Raw genomic sequence first — 16,510 nt, forward strand, 5'->3', positions numbered from 1 at the left:
TGGACAGTCTTTTGGGGGCAGTTAAAGTGGGAAACTTAAGGAATTACCTGTCCGTGATCACTGGCACAGACGAACAAGCTCTGCCATCTGGAACCATCTCTTCCACAGTGCTGACTGAGCAACTAATCTCTTCCTCTGCCACTTCATGCTTAGGAAAGAATTCCGCATGTTCATGCATCCTTCCATTGTGCATTTCTGAGGTTCGCTTTGGTGGTCTGGGAGGTGGTGGGGTGTGTTCCGGTGGTGGGTCCAGGTCTTCATTGGAGAGCTCTTTCCACTGTTCCTTCAGGGAAAAAAACGCCATGTGAAGTTTTCCATTATTTCTTTTATGTAAACTACTCTAACAAGGCAGGCTCTTTACAGTCTATTTCATTTATTTTTAGAGTGGCTGTTCATTTGCATCAATAAAAAGGAAAAAAAAAAGACACAAAAAGAACTCCAAACCTAGGCTATATCCAGTACATTGAAGACATCAGCTATGAATGCAAGAAATTTTAATCTATGTCTGGAAACTTTAAATAGCACAAAATAGAACCTAGTTGATGGTTTTGCTTACCATAAAAGAAATATACAAGATTTGATCATAACACTTTTATACTTTTTCTGACATATTAGAAAAGTGTTGTTACCTAAAATGAAAGACAGCTGATGTACCCAGTCTACACCCCAGTAATAGCGCTGAAAAGCATGCACAGGGCTATTACACAACAGGGCTACAGGTAGGTTTTGTTTGTTTGTTTGTTTTTGTTTTTTAGAAGTCAGATAGTAAAGTGTTCTATTAAGAACCCCAGAATATAAAAATTCATTGAAGACAAAGTAAGTTAAAGCTCCTTTCTATTCTGTTCATCCCACTTATCTGCTACAGTTAAAGAGTTGCAGCTCACTACATCTGGCTCTGCAGTCAATACTCACTTGCACTGAAGCATCTCCCATAATGAATTTTGCTCCTTCAATAACAGCTAAGTAGGAGAAACGAAGCTGATCCGCTGTCTGTATAAGTCCCATTCTGTACTTCCTCATTTCTAGGAGAACTTGTTTAACATCCACAGAAGAAGGATCTTTCCGTTTGTCCATCTGAGGGTAAAAAATGGGAAACATGCCTTAATGCTCTGATGAGATTCAATACAATGACTCCTTTTATACTATGGCCATCAGACCATCCTCCATATTACAGAACTAATAAACTAATTAAAAAAACTGGTATCAGCTACTTATTTGGCTTCTGAAAAGAGAGAGATGGGATACCGGTTCCCCAAAATCTTGTTGTATTTTTTCCCTTCTTTTTTTTTTTTCTTTTGTCTTTCTTGTTTTTGAAAATATAATAAATAAAATAATTTTAAAAATGGGTATTCTGACCTAGGCCTGACTTCTGTGTATTAGTTGCTCTCGCACAGTTAAAGAATAAAGCCAAAATCTTCCCCTGCCTCCAGGGTAAGTTGACTCCATTAAAGGAAACACATTAGATGTATTTTACATTGTTTCAGGATAGTTTACAGTATTATTTAGTGAACACCTAGTGTGTTTTTTTTCTTAACCACAAGGGCAAACTCTAGCCTTGCAAATTGTTCTAAGAACTAGAGACTTTTCTTCCCCAGACCCAAAATGGCCAGCATAGTCCAACACAGAATAAGAGTAACATAACGAGAAATAACATGCAAGAATACTCCAGAGAAAACACCACAGCTCTTTGTAGGCTTACAACAAGCCGTTCCTGACTGTGACTCTACTAAATAGCACATGGTCTCGAAGCAGTTATTCTTACCAGCAGAAGACATGTATCAACCAAACAGAAAGTTCCTGATCTTCCGATTCCTGCACTGCAGTGCACCACAACGGGTCCGTACTCAGGGTTAAGTGAGCCAGATTCTCTCACTTTGAAGAGGAAATTGAGGAATGAAGCAGGTGACTCCGGGACTCCAAAGTCAGGCCACGTAGTATAATGAAAGTGCAGAATCTCTCTAGTTTCCTGCGTCTGCAAAAGACAGTACTTTGAAGTCCTTTAGCTGGGACACGCAAGTCAAAGCCATTCAAAGCACAGCTGCCTACAACAATGTTCTAATGAGCAAACAATTCCTCACGTTTATTTTCCTAGCAAATAATCTCTTATATATTTAGACATACAGCTTCAAAATTTTGATGTTTTTATAGCTTCAAATGTCAGCTGTAAGTCAATTTCAGATTTGTGCCTTTGGAAAAATGTTAGCTTCTTCCTTTGGAAGTAACTGGTTTATGTGGCATGGAGCAGTGTGCCAGCTTGACTGTGTGTGAGATTCAGACTACACCGCTACTTCTTGTACAGTGCACCGACACAACAGCTGACAAATTCAAAGTTCCATACTCTGAGGGAGTTTTATAGCTCCATAGCTAATTAACTAATTACAAATAATTATCTCTTGTTGTAAAAGGCCTCTGTTTTGAGCAAATTAAATTGGATAAGTAAATTTACTTACACATAACCTATCTTAGTTTTCTCAGTACAGTTCAAATGCTTGCATCACCACAGGCAGCTGGCACTACCGCAGTCCAATTTCGAATGGCAGAGTACCATTTGAAGAGTTCTCAAAATGAAGTACAACAAACTACAGAAGCCCTTCCCACTTTCTGCAGTCAAAACCCTCACACGATCACAGGCATTCCTTTAAAGCTTCATTCCCCATCTGAAAACGTTCTTCCAGGCCTGCTGTATCACTGCTGTTCACACCCTCTTGGAACACCGAGGTACAACCATCTAAAACACGTCTATGGCAGGTATCATTTTTAATGCACACTGCAAACTACAACAAACAAATCCTTACTCGGGTACAATTTCATTAGTCAAATTAGTATCTGCTTTCTCACTTTTCCCGGCAGAAGGAAGCGTGCAAGATGTGAACAGCTGAGCAAAGGAATATCTGTACCTTCCAGTAGTGAGCAGTATGAGGACTGAACAGAATTCAGGTGAGAATGTCCCAACATACACACCTAGCTCAGCACCATGAGGAACCTCACAGACATTATCTTCACTTTCCTGCATTCAGTGAAAGTTAATGGCATTCCTCCTGAGGCAGTCTCACGCAGGAGCTTTAGCTCAGCTCTCACTGCTCTGCACGATTCTGTTTTTCTCTTCTCTGTTAGAGTAACGCTCTAATACATTGCAATGTTGAAAACAATCTCATGCAGAATCATCAATTCCAGGACAAAACCTGCTATATTACATGACCAGCTTTTTCAAGAGCTTGTTGATGAGGCGAGTCTCATCTCAGAGGTTAAAAAATGTGATTGGTAGTAGTTTAGGTACTTACTGTAAGGTTTTCCAATTCTAGCTGTCGTACTGTGTAATACGATTTTATATCTTCAGATATCAAGGTTAGTTTCAAGTTTGTATCTTCAAAAAACATTTCTTTTTCTTCCTTCCGTGGCCAGTACTGCGCACACTTTACCTAAAAACAATTAGGTGCCATTCATATTTGTGTAAAAGGCAAGAAATAACTATTCTTAAATACACATTTTCTAATGAGACAATTTCTTCATTGCTTCTATTATAAGAAGGACTATTTCCAATGTGAAGAATACCAGTCTCCCTTTATGCTGCAGAACTATGTGTTCAGTAAGTTGTTTTTTTTTTATGAATCAAACTATTTTGACCCTGACTGAACTCACGAAGATACCTAGCGATTGTGTAGGTAAAGCTCTCTTTCTCCTACATGTAAACTGAAAGACTGCTACAGGGCTGCACCACTGTGGAATCTAATCAAGATCACCAAAGTCATTATTTATTTTAGTCTGTGCCAGACCGATCATAAAAACCAAAAAATTTAATAACTTTCTAAATATAAAAGCTGTTGGAACACTCTGCCAAGATCTGAATTTTTGTCTACTTCGCATTTTATGTATTAACCTCATTGAAACATTTCCATTTCAAAAGAAGAGATGTTAACAAGAGCAGAATGTACCATAAAGAAATATTATGAATTCCACAAATAAGCTACATACAGAGAATTGCAACATTACTAATTTGCAAGTATAACATCAGATGAGATTTTGGGTTACTTCATTCATTTACCACAAAAATAAAACCAGCACTGAGATCATTTTAATTTTACATGGCACAATTTAAGAATAAAGGGCCAAACAACTAAAAAAAACACCAGCATTCAACAAACATTCCTATTTCTGACTGAATTTCAATTTCACAGTAAAGTTTTCCTGAGAGCTTAGTTTTGCAAAGACTGCTACATGCTAGAATCTTAAACGAGTCAGTCAAATAGACAAGTAGCACATTTTGTAGTGTGTAGGAAAAAACAGAACCTAAAGAAACTCATCAGTAACAAGAATAAGGAAGTCTGCAACCAAGTTTATGACCATTAAAACTACGGATATTATGCCAGTGAGAACTGGCCTGCTATTTCTGCCATTAAGCACTGCTTCTCTGAAAAGGGATTATGACCACCACTTGTCCATAGCTAAGCTTTCAATGGAAATGGATTGTTGGACATGGTTAATGAATACTTCTTAAGTGCAAATAATAATTTAATGTTGAAGTGCAAAAACACTGATAAGAGAAGAACAGCATTCTCACCCCTAGGACAATTTCTGACAGTATTTTAATGAATAAGAAAACCCTTCAGTATTTTGTTCAGTGGTACACTTAATTCTAGTTTTGCCGAGACAAATTCTAATTTTTATTGAAATTGTATCCTCTGGCTTATCAGTGTATAGAACATGATTAAAATTCTCTGCACTTTTATGGATATTAAAGTTTATGAAACAGCAACTGGCTTTGTGTCTAATTTCTCCACTAAGTGTGTCTGCAAATGATATTTTGTTGTGTTCCACTGTAGGTCTCCCACTGCTGTTTGCTGAGAAGTGTTAGCAGCCTGTCCCAAGGGATCACAGTAATTCGTTTTGTTCAAAACTATTGACACTGCAGAGAATGAGTGGGAATGGCTGGAAAGGAGAGAACTATTGAAAACTATGGTTACTGCATCTCTTGAAGATTAAGTTTCACTTACACTAAAAAAAAAAAAGCAAAACACTTAATATTAAGACTGCATTTCATTAAAACACAACTGATTGCACAAGAATTCTTTCCTGATTATGCAAAACCGTGTACCACCCAGTTATCACTGGTAGATACCCAACATACCCAGCACCCCTACTCTGAAGTGTCTTTATACTGACTGCATTGTGACATTTAACTTCAAATTGTGCATTTCTGTCAGTTTTTAAAACCGCTTCTGTCCCAGATTTGCACAGATACCAAGTCTACTTCAGGACCACAGGATGGCAGCTGTGGAGTTAGCATACGAGCAAAGCTCCGAACCCATGGATGAAAAATTAATTCCATGCTTGATGGTTCCTGTCTTCACCACCACCAGAAGGGCTGAGACATTTCCTCTCAAGACAGCAGCTACTCTGTGCCAGAGGAACCATCCCTTTTTATCTATCAGGTTAATTACTTAAAATAACCCCGATTGTTTGTTCACCTATTGTTCCCCTTCATCATTTGTCTGTCCTGCCTAATGTAAACTTCCTAAAAGGTCTGGACAGACCTAAGCCCTCTGCACTTGTCCTAGCAAGCAAAGCCCTGGCTGAACAACAGGTTCCGTATCTCTGACAACATCACTGCTTAAGACAGACACCAGTACAAGTACTTCTGATTGTAAAACAATGACCCTGGAGGAGAAACAACATACATAGCAGGTATGTTTAGAAATCAGAGCTCTTACTGCGTGAAAGCAGCCTGGAGTCAGAGGCCCTGTAATTACTCTAAAGCTGTTTCATACTGCTTCTGAATGAGCACTTGGTGTAAATAACCTCTGACAGGCACACTGTGTATACAAGGAAGAGTGAGAACTACATTCAGATACCTAGGTTAGCAGTAGAGAGCAAATACTTATTTTTTGTGGAGAATTATGTTGTGTTTGTGTCTTACTTCATCCAAATTCAGAAGAAATTAGGACCTGTAATTACAAACTGAATAGTTTTCTGGATTTATTATTTCACCAAGTACCCAACCCTAAAAACAATTTGTTAGATAAAATTACTTAAAGTCACCTTTTTTCCCCCCTTCTATTACTGTTCTTTGCCTTTTTTTTTTTTAAGTTAATTTAAAACAAAACATGCAATGAACACATAGCTCAAACCAGATAAATACTTACGGATCCCTTTTCCATCACTCTGTTCAACATGACAACACCACGGCTTTTCTGTTCCCAAACCATCTCCCAGAAGTGACCACAAGTATTTGGCAAAGGTCCCTGCAGAGACAGAATCCCCAGAAATAAGTGTTATTCTTTGTTAAAGTCAGAGTAATATTCCTCAGTAAAAGTTACTGCCCTAGGCAATAAATTAAGGCAAGAAGTAGTAACAAGCAACTTCTAATTTCAAACTGTAAAAAAAGAAAAAAGAAAAAAGCAGTGATATAGCTTTAATTTCCAATTTCCCACTATGAATTCACCCATGATTAATCTTCCCCCACACACACTCATAACAGGAAGACAGAAGTAGTGTCATTTGCAAGAAGAGAACTGGGAGTGAAAATTGCTGAGAGAATTTTCTTAGGCAAGTAAGCAAAAGTAATGGGGAAATAAATCCCCATTGACTAAGAGCAGAATTAATGTATAGATTTAACTCTTCTGCAATACATCATTGTTATTCATAACACTTGACAGTTAGTCCACTGAACAGAGAAACATCCGAAAGACAGAAAAATGCCAGATCACTAACAAGTTATATAGTTTTCCAGAATCTTCATGGATGTGCTTTCGGACTGAACAAAATGATAACTCCTGTTAAGTATCTACTTACAAATTAAAATTTCCTTCTAACTTTATGGTTTTGCTTTGTTCCTTTGCTCCTTTGCTCTCCTCTACTCCAAAACCATTGTTCTGAATTCTGGGCAACACAAACAAACCTCTCACATTTGCTGTCCACCACCTTGTCCAAACAGAACTGCAGGACAGTGCCCTCAAAAAGCCAGTCAAATCCATTAAATATTGGATCAGAAAAGGTAACTGCTGCTACTTAGCAGCATATCTGACTATTCCACATACAGGTCTACCTATCAGCCCTATGATCAGCCTTCCCTCTCCTGAATAAGGAAAATAAAAGGTGCACAGAATAATTTTTGTATTGAATACTCCACTGTCTGCTTCTTCATTACAGATTTATCTTTATTCTCTAGAAACAGGAAGGAAGAGCTGCTGAACTTTACTTGAAAATATTAATCCCAGTCTACCTTTATCTAAAATGCGGGAGGAAGGAAAAGAAGAGTCAAGATTAGAAGCCAGGACTATCTCCAGGGAACTGAACACTTAGGACAAACAAGCATTCCGGCACAGTTGCCAGTTCTCAGAATAAGACAACAGTACTTGGGCGTTTTTGAATGTGCTACATAATTAGGTGGGGAAGTCACAGATTCAGTGAAAGACAGCAACTTTCCCCCGGCCATATCCCCATCACTAAAGTCTGCATTCATGGCTTTCCTCTCTCACGTTGTAGATAAAAGCATCAGCACTGCCCAGCTTAGACATTTCCAGGACCATGTCACTAGCAGGTACGCTATTTGTAAATAGCGCACTAACATATTCACACGGACATTTAAGAACAAACAGGCCATAGAGCATACCGCCTATTTTAAAGGGAAGGTCAGGCAGCAGAAAATCCCTAGCATATTTTATGTAACTTCTGCCCCACTCAACCTAACAGATAAATGTGTTATATTTAAGTATGTTTGAACATCTTGAAGTCCATACTTAGAGTTCTTCTGTAAATGCAAAACCCTTCCACTAACTGAAGCTCACTTCTGGTCAGAAAATTTGTCAGACAATTTAAGATTGTAATGGTCTGAAGTCTTTGTGCTGGCCTTCCATGTAGGAGAAATGTGATATATTTCAACCACATCTAAATGTTGCTTCTCATAAGCCAACACATCATAGGCAGATTTCTAGGAGCATGTTGGCTTATGTTCTAGAACAACACCTAGGTGGGTCCAAAGCCAGATATACGAAGGGGTCAAAACGCTCTACAGAAAGTCAGTCAGTGATGACACAAAGGAGGAAAAATATGTAGCATTTCTGTAAAATTGTTCTATGTACACAATATGTTTATATAGACACAGAGATATTTACATACACTTAACTAATTTTAAAATAAAGCAAACAGGCATGAGGCTAAAGAAATCCTACAAGAAACAACCCCAATCACCGTACAATTTTTATGATCCACAGCCAGCAATTACCTGGGTAAGGATGTAGCTCCTTTGGGCCTCTTCCATTTTTATCAAACTAGCATTGATATAGTCATTGTCACCTTGGTTTAGCTTAATTCGACTGTGATCAACTGCAGCATAATTAGAAAAACACTGGTTAATGTATAAGGAACACGGCACAGTCCATGCACAACCTCATCAAATGTTATGATCAAAAAAAGCTGGGTTTTCCTGAATAATCAAAAGAGCTTAATCACAGTGCAGAAATGTTCTCTGGTACTTGTAACTCTAGAAATACAATATAGCTACTACAAGAACAGCACTACACCAGAGCACTGATTGTAAGTCACAGTCCACCTTCTAAGAACACGCTGGAAGAATGAAAGTATTTGCATCTGAAGTGCTCACAATGGCAATGAGCAAAGCAGATCACACTGACCTATTTGTACAGTTATCAAATTACTGTTTTTAAATAAATCTAGTTACACAATTGCTTATCTTTAGAAGCTTAAACATTCAAAATAAGCTTGTTCAAGGCTGTGACAGATTTGCCTAAACATATATTGGACAGAACAGAGACTACTTACTCTTGTAGAGATTTAGCGACTTTTCCTAACCCAACCACACTTTAATATAGAAAGAACGATTAAAAAAAATTACAGTAAATGTAATTTCACTGCTCTTTTGTTAGTTTCAGTTTGCTTTACGTAGAATAAAAAAACCACAAACCCAAGAGTTTCTACATTTTGCAAGAAAGGCAGATTGGAAGCAGTATTATCTAAAGACAAAAAAAAAAAAGAACCATTTGTTACTCACAACCCCAAACATTAGAACTGCTTAGTAAAGCAACCTATGTGCAACCCTATTGTTTCTACACAGTTACCCTGAAGACTTAAGTAACTTTTAACCATTAAGTATAAGAGTTTCCTGGTACACAATGAAACTAGTGTTTTTGAGCAGAATATAGGCATTTGCCCAAATATCCAGGAATTCTATAGGTTGTGTTTAAAACAGGTAGCAGTGCTGCACCCTTGAAGAAGAGGGAATGAGTCCTGGGTGTTGTCGTTTAGCGCAGAGAAGGCAGTTTAGCAAACCAGCTGTGAACTTTCTCTAGTGTCCAAAATATCAAATATTATTCACTGATCATTTGGCTACAGTCCTGTACTCCCCCGCACTCTGTGATTTCATTCCTGCAGTCTCTCTTGCACCTCAGAAGTCAGCATGCCAGGCACAGGCAAGTCTGAACGTTAGTGTCTTTCTACACAGGAACGTGGAAGGAAAGACAGGCTGCGACACTGAACTGAGCTGTCACCAGTGTGCCTGGTACAGAGGACACGTGCTCCAAGATGCACAGCCCACCAGAATTCACCAGAATGCACAATGTGCGGTGATAATCGTTTCAGAAACACGTCTCACACTAATATCACCATCCTTGCAAACTTCCTGTTTTCTCTGTTGCAGATAGCTTAGGATTTATTTCCAGAGGTCATATGCTTTATGCAAGACTTCCCCATCTTCCTATAGCAGCATTTATGCTATATGGACTAGAAGGGTGCTGTAGTAAATATACTGCTATAGAAAGGATACTCGCACTTTTATTAATGCTATTTCAGCCACCATTCTTCCCTAGCATAAGAATTCAACGGTAAAGCAAGTTCCTTTTTTCAGTTTTCTGCTCAAGAACACAGAATTAGTCTGCTGCTACAGTATAATCCTATGGATATAATGGCATCCTGTGACATCCATCTCATAACTAAAAATATTAACAAAATGAATTGACTTGAATGTATACACATCTAACCGAAATCATGTTCTTACATAGTGCGCTTACAAGTCATTAGAGGTCAACTGTCTGTTGCAAACAATGGAAAAGAAAGTGTACTTACAGGGGCTGACATCTCTGTACCTATTTCTGTTTTTGTTTCTGGGATGTTTGGCCACTTTACATGGAAAATCACTGGCTTCATGCCTGATGTCCTGAAACAAAACAAAAAAAGAAGTCTTAGATATGAACCCATCTAATATCATCATACCATTTTAAGCTATTTTCAGACAAACAGGCATTTGACTACACATTTTAACGTGTGAGAGTTTTAGACAGTAAGCACTCCGGGATTCAAGTTAAAAACTGAGTTTAAATTTATCAGGATACAACACTAACATTATTTGTGTGTTAAAATATTATTAACTTCCCCAATAAAGTAGTAAAACATTTACCAGACATTATGCCTTCGCACTCCTGATGGAAAAGGCTCTCTGACCCAAAGCACTTTCACATAAACTGCTCTATGCTATTGTTTCCATTATCAGTGGAACTATCAAGTATTTCTTCTGACTCATCAGGAATTAGAAAATATTTATTATGATACAAAAAAAACACATCAACACACATGGAGTGATGACTTGTCAACAACATGCTACAGTCATGCCTTTCTAGGATCATTTACAACTTGATCTTATCAGCAAGATGTCATAAAGCTGCAAATAGCAAAAATTATTCAATTCACATGCTCAACTAAAACATATGTACCATATAAAGTATATACTTAGGGTTTCTTCTCCCCCCCCCCCCCAATGCATATAATAGCTCAGCTATCTGATACAATTTCAAAAGATATAATTAAAAGAATTCTGCCGTCCTTGGACATTAGTCCCAGTTTTAACACAGACACAACTTCACAGTGTAAATAGATACCGTGGAAGTATGAAATTCTTAAAAATTATAGTACAAGGAGCTTTATAGTGAAGTTGTCAGATTTAATTAAGATTAATGAAAACTGAAGAAGTGGATTTACTGTAGAACTGATATTTTGATAGAATCATTAGGTTTAAGAAATCTTAAGACAGATACATTGTGCGCATACACGGTAAGAAAAAAATAACCTGGCCCAGATACCATTGAAAAATCACCATTAGTAACAAACTACTGAGCTAAATTCACCCCCTTTTGCAGGATGAAATTTACTTTGTAGAACACACTTAACATAAAACTTGGCTTGATTTGGTTAAGTTATCTGTGCAGATACATATGTATTTGAGCATAGTGTTGATCCACACATCTATAACCACTGTGACCAGAACACAGGTTTCAGTGCACATAAATCTAGCACATCTGTAGGGCTGCTTGTGATGTATAGACCACTTGCATAGAAAGGCTGGGCACTCCTCTATTACCAGTTTCACCTTAGCTCGGGCTCCGGTTAAACTGTGGTAGCCTTCCAACATCAGAGCAGGAGGATTTTATACCAGCTCAAAAGCTAATTTCTAAAATGCAGGCCAAACAGGACTGTTTTTCTGATCTTCTCAGTTTTGCATAAAGTATTATTTATAGTGACTCTTTTTTTTTTTTTTTTTTGAGGTGGGCTATCTGTTGCAGCTTATTTCTTGTTCATTTTTCTACCCCATTATTCAGGTATGTACTAATTGATACTTAATTTCACATGTCAAGTAAAGAGCTCTATTTTATATATACCTACTCAAAATTAGTTCAGTATTCTGAAATGGCTCCTCACTGAAATAAGCCCTGACATCAGCTGCTATCTTTTTATAACTTAACACATGGCTGCCAGTATTTCTGCTTATGAAGAATGCAGTCTGGAGAATATGATCTTGACTGCCACAGTCTAATATCTCAAACATGAAGCAGCTAAAATGGCTGTTTTCAGAAATTCGTCTCTGACGTTAGGTTGGTGACTTTGTATTTTGCAGGGGTTTATTTTTCCTATGTACTGACTGAACAGGATTAATAACAGACAAAAATAGGGAACTAAGGAAAAATGGTCTTCTAGATCTCTAACCACATTTCCCACAGAGTCTACATATTTCTTTCTTTAAGTGTAAAACAGCCCCACAAAGTACAAAAAACAACACTTAGGATCCACATTAAATATAGCAAAATGCAAACCAAAACAAAAAAAAACTTCTGTAAATACTGGGTTAAATTAGCAGCAGCACCCATCTACACTGTTTCATTTCATAGCATTAACACATTAGAAAAGAACTGTCTCCTCTGCAAAGAAGGCAACAGATCGAATGCTTCATTACAGAAATGAAACGATGCAAAGGAATTCTAATATAAAATTATTATACCCAGGTATATGCACTCAAACACTACCTCCAGAACACGCTCCCAGCCTCAAAGCTCCCCAGATTCAGATACCAACATCACACATTTAAGGATCTGACATTTTTTTGTTCAAGGAGTAGAGAGTTGGCTATTAACTCACTACCAACTCACTACTAACTCACTACCACTCACTATCAACTACTCACTACTAGTTTGTTTTGGTTTTGTTTTTTAAAAGATGCTACAATGCCTAGAGTTACAGAAAGAATAAAGGAGTTCTACGAGATGCGTAACTCCTGTAGGCCTATAAGAAACAAAAAGAAAGAAGTTACACACGTGCCTTCCAGAAACACAGGCAATTTAAAAAGCATAATATTTTTCTAAAGCATGTTGCAACATATAGAGGAAAAAATGAAAGTGTGGGAGCAAGGGGGAGAAAATGAGGGACCTAGATATGGCACCAGGCAAGCTGCTGTTGTATGAAAATCCAAGTAGCATACAGAAATTCATTCCTGAACGCAATACCAATAAAAACGAAAATCCTAGATGGCATGAATGCCTGGATCTCTGTGGTTAAATCCATGCCTGAAAAGGCTGGGCATACTCTTCTCAGCAACAAGGAATAACAGTGATTTTTTTTCTCTCTTTTTTATTTTGTTTAAAGCTACAGCAGTTGGTACAACATCTACTGGCAAGAAACAAAAGACTGCTTCCAGGACGTTAAGGTGACTTCAGTGGAAATCAGATGGCCTTCAACAGAGTTTACTGGAAGAAACATTCTAGCGACGGGTTCTGTAAAATGGCCACGTTGCAGGCTTTCTTGGATGCTTCTCAGAAGCATCTGTGATTGCGGGAGTCAGCTATCAAATTAGGTAATTACGCAGTGTTCCAGAACACAGCACTAACAGTACCACAGGATCTCCTGCTGGAGAAAGCAGGCTCATTCAAGGCAAGGAAGCACTGTGGTACAAGCAGTCTGAAGCCAGTGACGCTGCAAGAACTCAAGTTAGTTGGGGATGAACACAGGGATTGATAAGGTTACTTATTGCCTTCTTAAATCACAGTCACACTGCAGAGATCCTGCCATTTAAAAAGGAAGCTCGACATTTCATTTAAAAGGTCGTGCAATACAACACTTGATAAAGAGGAAGGGCTAGAACTGAAGTCAGTTTTCCAAAGTCAAATGCCTCTGGTTTTGAGCATGAGTCATTCTCTGCCACTCAGCTCCTGGTTTTAAGTCCCATACTTGGTGCAAATACCCCTAAACATAGCAGGGTGGAAAGAGGAAGCTTGCTGAAGCACTGGTTTTCAAACGGAAAGTTCTCGTTGCTGGTCGTTTGTAGCGGCGACCGGAGCAAGAAGTTCTTCAGTGCTCTTTGGGAGACGGTTGCTCGCAGCTGCACGATGGGTCCCACGAGGCCTGAGAGCATCCCATTGCCTGCCACAAAGCCTGGGCACAACGCGAGGATGGGTGGCCGAGCTGCTCAGACACAAGGGCTCGGTGCGGTGATGGTGTCCTCACGTCCCAGAGACCTTCAGCAGGACGGGGTGGTCGCTTGGCCAGGAGGCCTGCCCCTGCCTCCCTTCCGAAACGTCCTCTTAGGAATCCCCTCCGCAGCCCACAGCCCTCTCTTTCTGTTCCTCCCAACCTTCAAAAAAATTCCCCTTGTTTCAGCCTGTTAACCCCCAACTACCCAGAGTCCCAGGTCTGCCAACTCACACTATTTTCTGCCAGCTTTCTGCTTGTCCTAGCCGCCGCTACTCTGCTGGATTTGCCACATGTAAACTGGAGCACAACTCCACTGCTTGACCATGCTTGTGTCCTCTTGTTCAGACACCAACAGGACGTTATAAAAAGAACAGATCCACCCCAAAATCTTCCAGAAAGCATTAGGTAAGACCCCATGAAGAGGCATTCATGACATCAGTCATTCAAGCACTGCAATTTTGCGCGGATTTGCACGTCGGTATTTCTAGGGGAGCAGCTACGATGCGCAGGCCAAAGGGCCTTTGGATTCAGCGAAAGGCTCCCCAGGAACTCTGCAGCAGGCCTCAGTCCGATGGCACTATTTTATTACCCCATAAATTCTGCAGTAGCTCAGACTAGGCGATAATGATATACTGTCATTTTAACAGTTCTGTTCCTACGGGAAACAGCAATTGCCAAGATCTTATCGTGAGCTACAAAGGCGCCCGGTAATATATCTGCTGAGCCAGTCACACTAAGGAAAGCAATTCACAACAAGTATATAAACACTTAAATAAAAAAGCAATTTTAGCTTAAGAGCTTAAGAAAAAGAAGTTTCCTCTTAAAGCTAGCATTGAAAAAAAATGACTGCTATAAAAGGTAGGAAGGTTTTAAAAAATAAAGTGAAAGCTGCTGTTTTCTGGGATGTCATTAAGGGCTGATTTCAGAATAGAAAACCCCACTACAACTACATGATGTGGCAAAGACCTGTACAGAAGTCCGCAAGGACAACAGGTAATACTGGAGGATCCACAATAAACAGCTACTTTACACAAATGGGAAGACATCTTTACAGTGTAAGGGGGCAAATTTACTCACTGAGAAGCAGGGAACTGAGTCCTTCCTTGCAAAGACATGAAGTGTATGTAGATCAACATTGCATTTAAGTCAGTTTGACAAGTAAAACTGAGCTTCTTATCCCTTTGTATCAGGACAAGATGGGGACAAGAAACAGGGATATAATTTCTAGGTAACACGAAGGTCAACGACATGCATCTAAAGATCAGGTAAAGACCAGACAAGCACATCACGTAACATTTATCTTAACAACGTGGTGCAGAATTTCAGCCAGTTAAGTGAAATAAATGTAGAATTTAATATCCTTTTAAAAAAAATTTTATCTAGTCCCTCAGTTTTGCTTTCAAGAAAAAGATAGTACTATTGATTTGCCTATTAATCTGCCTCAAAAAAAAAAAAAAAAAGCCAGTGGGCTGGTATGCCAAGCTTCTTCCTGAAGCCAAGTAGCATGGAGAGAGAGCGAGAAAGAGACAGGCTTGTTTAAAGTTCAACAACACTATTACGTGAGTTAAAAAATTATATATATATAATCACACACTTGCAACATGGTTTTCCTAGAAAGCCCCTTGCTAATTCAGCACTATGTGGGCAATCTGGAACAGGTTGTAGCAATGCAGCGTAAGCAGGGCTCCTGACACGGCAGTCAGCTACTTGTAGGCACGGAAATAACCCCCCCAGAGAATGTAAACTGGGCATGATCATGTTATTAAATCATATCAACACTTGGGAAAGCGTACTAATTTCTTCTGTGCCCATGTTCACCACAGATTGCTTCTCACCACCGACTAGTTTTGACACGCCTAACTGTAGAAATTTAAGGATCAGGAAAGTAAATCCTGCAGTACTTCACTGCACCCACCTCATCATGGTAGGTAACCAAGCACTAAATGGCCAACTGAACGCTTGAACCCAAACAGTTCCTGAAACTTGGGTACATACTTCCAGAAGCGAGGAAGGACTAACTTGTACAGTTTTCCAACTTTAACAGTACTGTATTTATTTTGTATGTTGTCAGAAGGAAAACATTGCTGTAGAACAAATTGTTGCAATTCTGAAGAACTCAGATGTTGAGATTCTCATACTGCTTCAATGTCGTTATCTGCAATGAGCAAAAACTGATTTTTCAATTGTTTTTTTTTCCTGAAGGTTACAGCACAGATTGGATCACTTGTGCCAAGCATTGTACTAAACTCTAATATTTGGTTAAAGAATTACATGAGGCTTCTCGAATTTCAGTAAGTTCAAAATACAGTTTGTCCTTGAAATTTATGACCCATAACAGAAGAAGTTCAGAGTAGCTGGCAGGAACACTCTACTTCTGCTGTTTTGTAGCCATGTACTCACTGCCAAAACAGGAAACAACTGAACGGAGGGTCAGTATAAAAAAATAACTGAAGTTTCCTTCTTCTCCCTGTCCATCTCTATTTTTCCTCCCAGACATTCAATCTGCTCCAGAAGCGCATCTTAGACATTACTGGAAGGACAGAGACTTTTGAGAAGATGAAATGGCTTTTCTTGACAGCTGTTTTGCAGAAGCAAAGCTTTACTATCTTTATCATCAAACAAAGTTAGTGCCAGGAAATAAACCACAGTCCTATTAAAGTGTCAGGAGGTTCTCAGTCAGTTACTCATCTCCTATAAGAAAAATAAGAGACAAGATCCAAATCTTGACTTACCCAAACACAGAGGTCTCCAGATAACAAATTTT

At 38.8% G+C, this 16,510-nt stretch overlaps 1 protein-coding gene across 2 annotated transcripts in view; it reads right to left on the minus strand.

Annotated features, from left to right (window-relative positions):
- PTPN1 (protein tyrosine phosphatase non-receptor type 1) overlaps positions 1–16,510 on the minus strand; it is a 44,975-nt gene that overhangs the window by 6,294 nt on the left and 22,171 nt on the right. For both annotated transcript variants that reach the window (XM_083801412.1, XM_083801413.1), the window contains exons 2-8: positions 10,078–10,168; positions 8,222–8,322; positions 6,141–6,239; positions 3,282–3,419; positions 1,763–1,972; positions 913–1,074; positions 48–283 (exon numbers count right to left, since the gene is read on the minus strand). In XM_083801412.1, coding sequence (XP_083657538.1) covers positions 48–283; positions 913–1,074; positions 1,763–1,972; positions 3,282–3,419; positions 6,141–6,239; positions 8,222–8,322; positions 10,078–10,168 — 1,037 coding nt within the window. The remainder of the gene's footprint in view (positions 1–47; positions 284–912; positions 1,075–1,762; positions 1,973–3,281; positions 3,420–6,140; positions 6,240–8,221; positions 8,323–10,077; positions 10,169–16,510) is intronic.

This window comes from Anser anser (genome assembly GCF_964211835.1).
Source record: "Anser anser genome assembly, chromosome: 16".
Lineage (NCBI taxonomy): Eukaryota > Metazoa > Chordata > Aves > Anseriformes > Anatidae > Anser > Anser anser.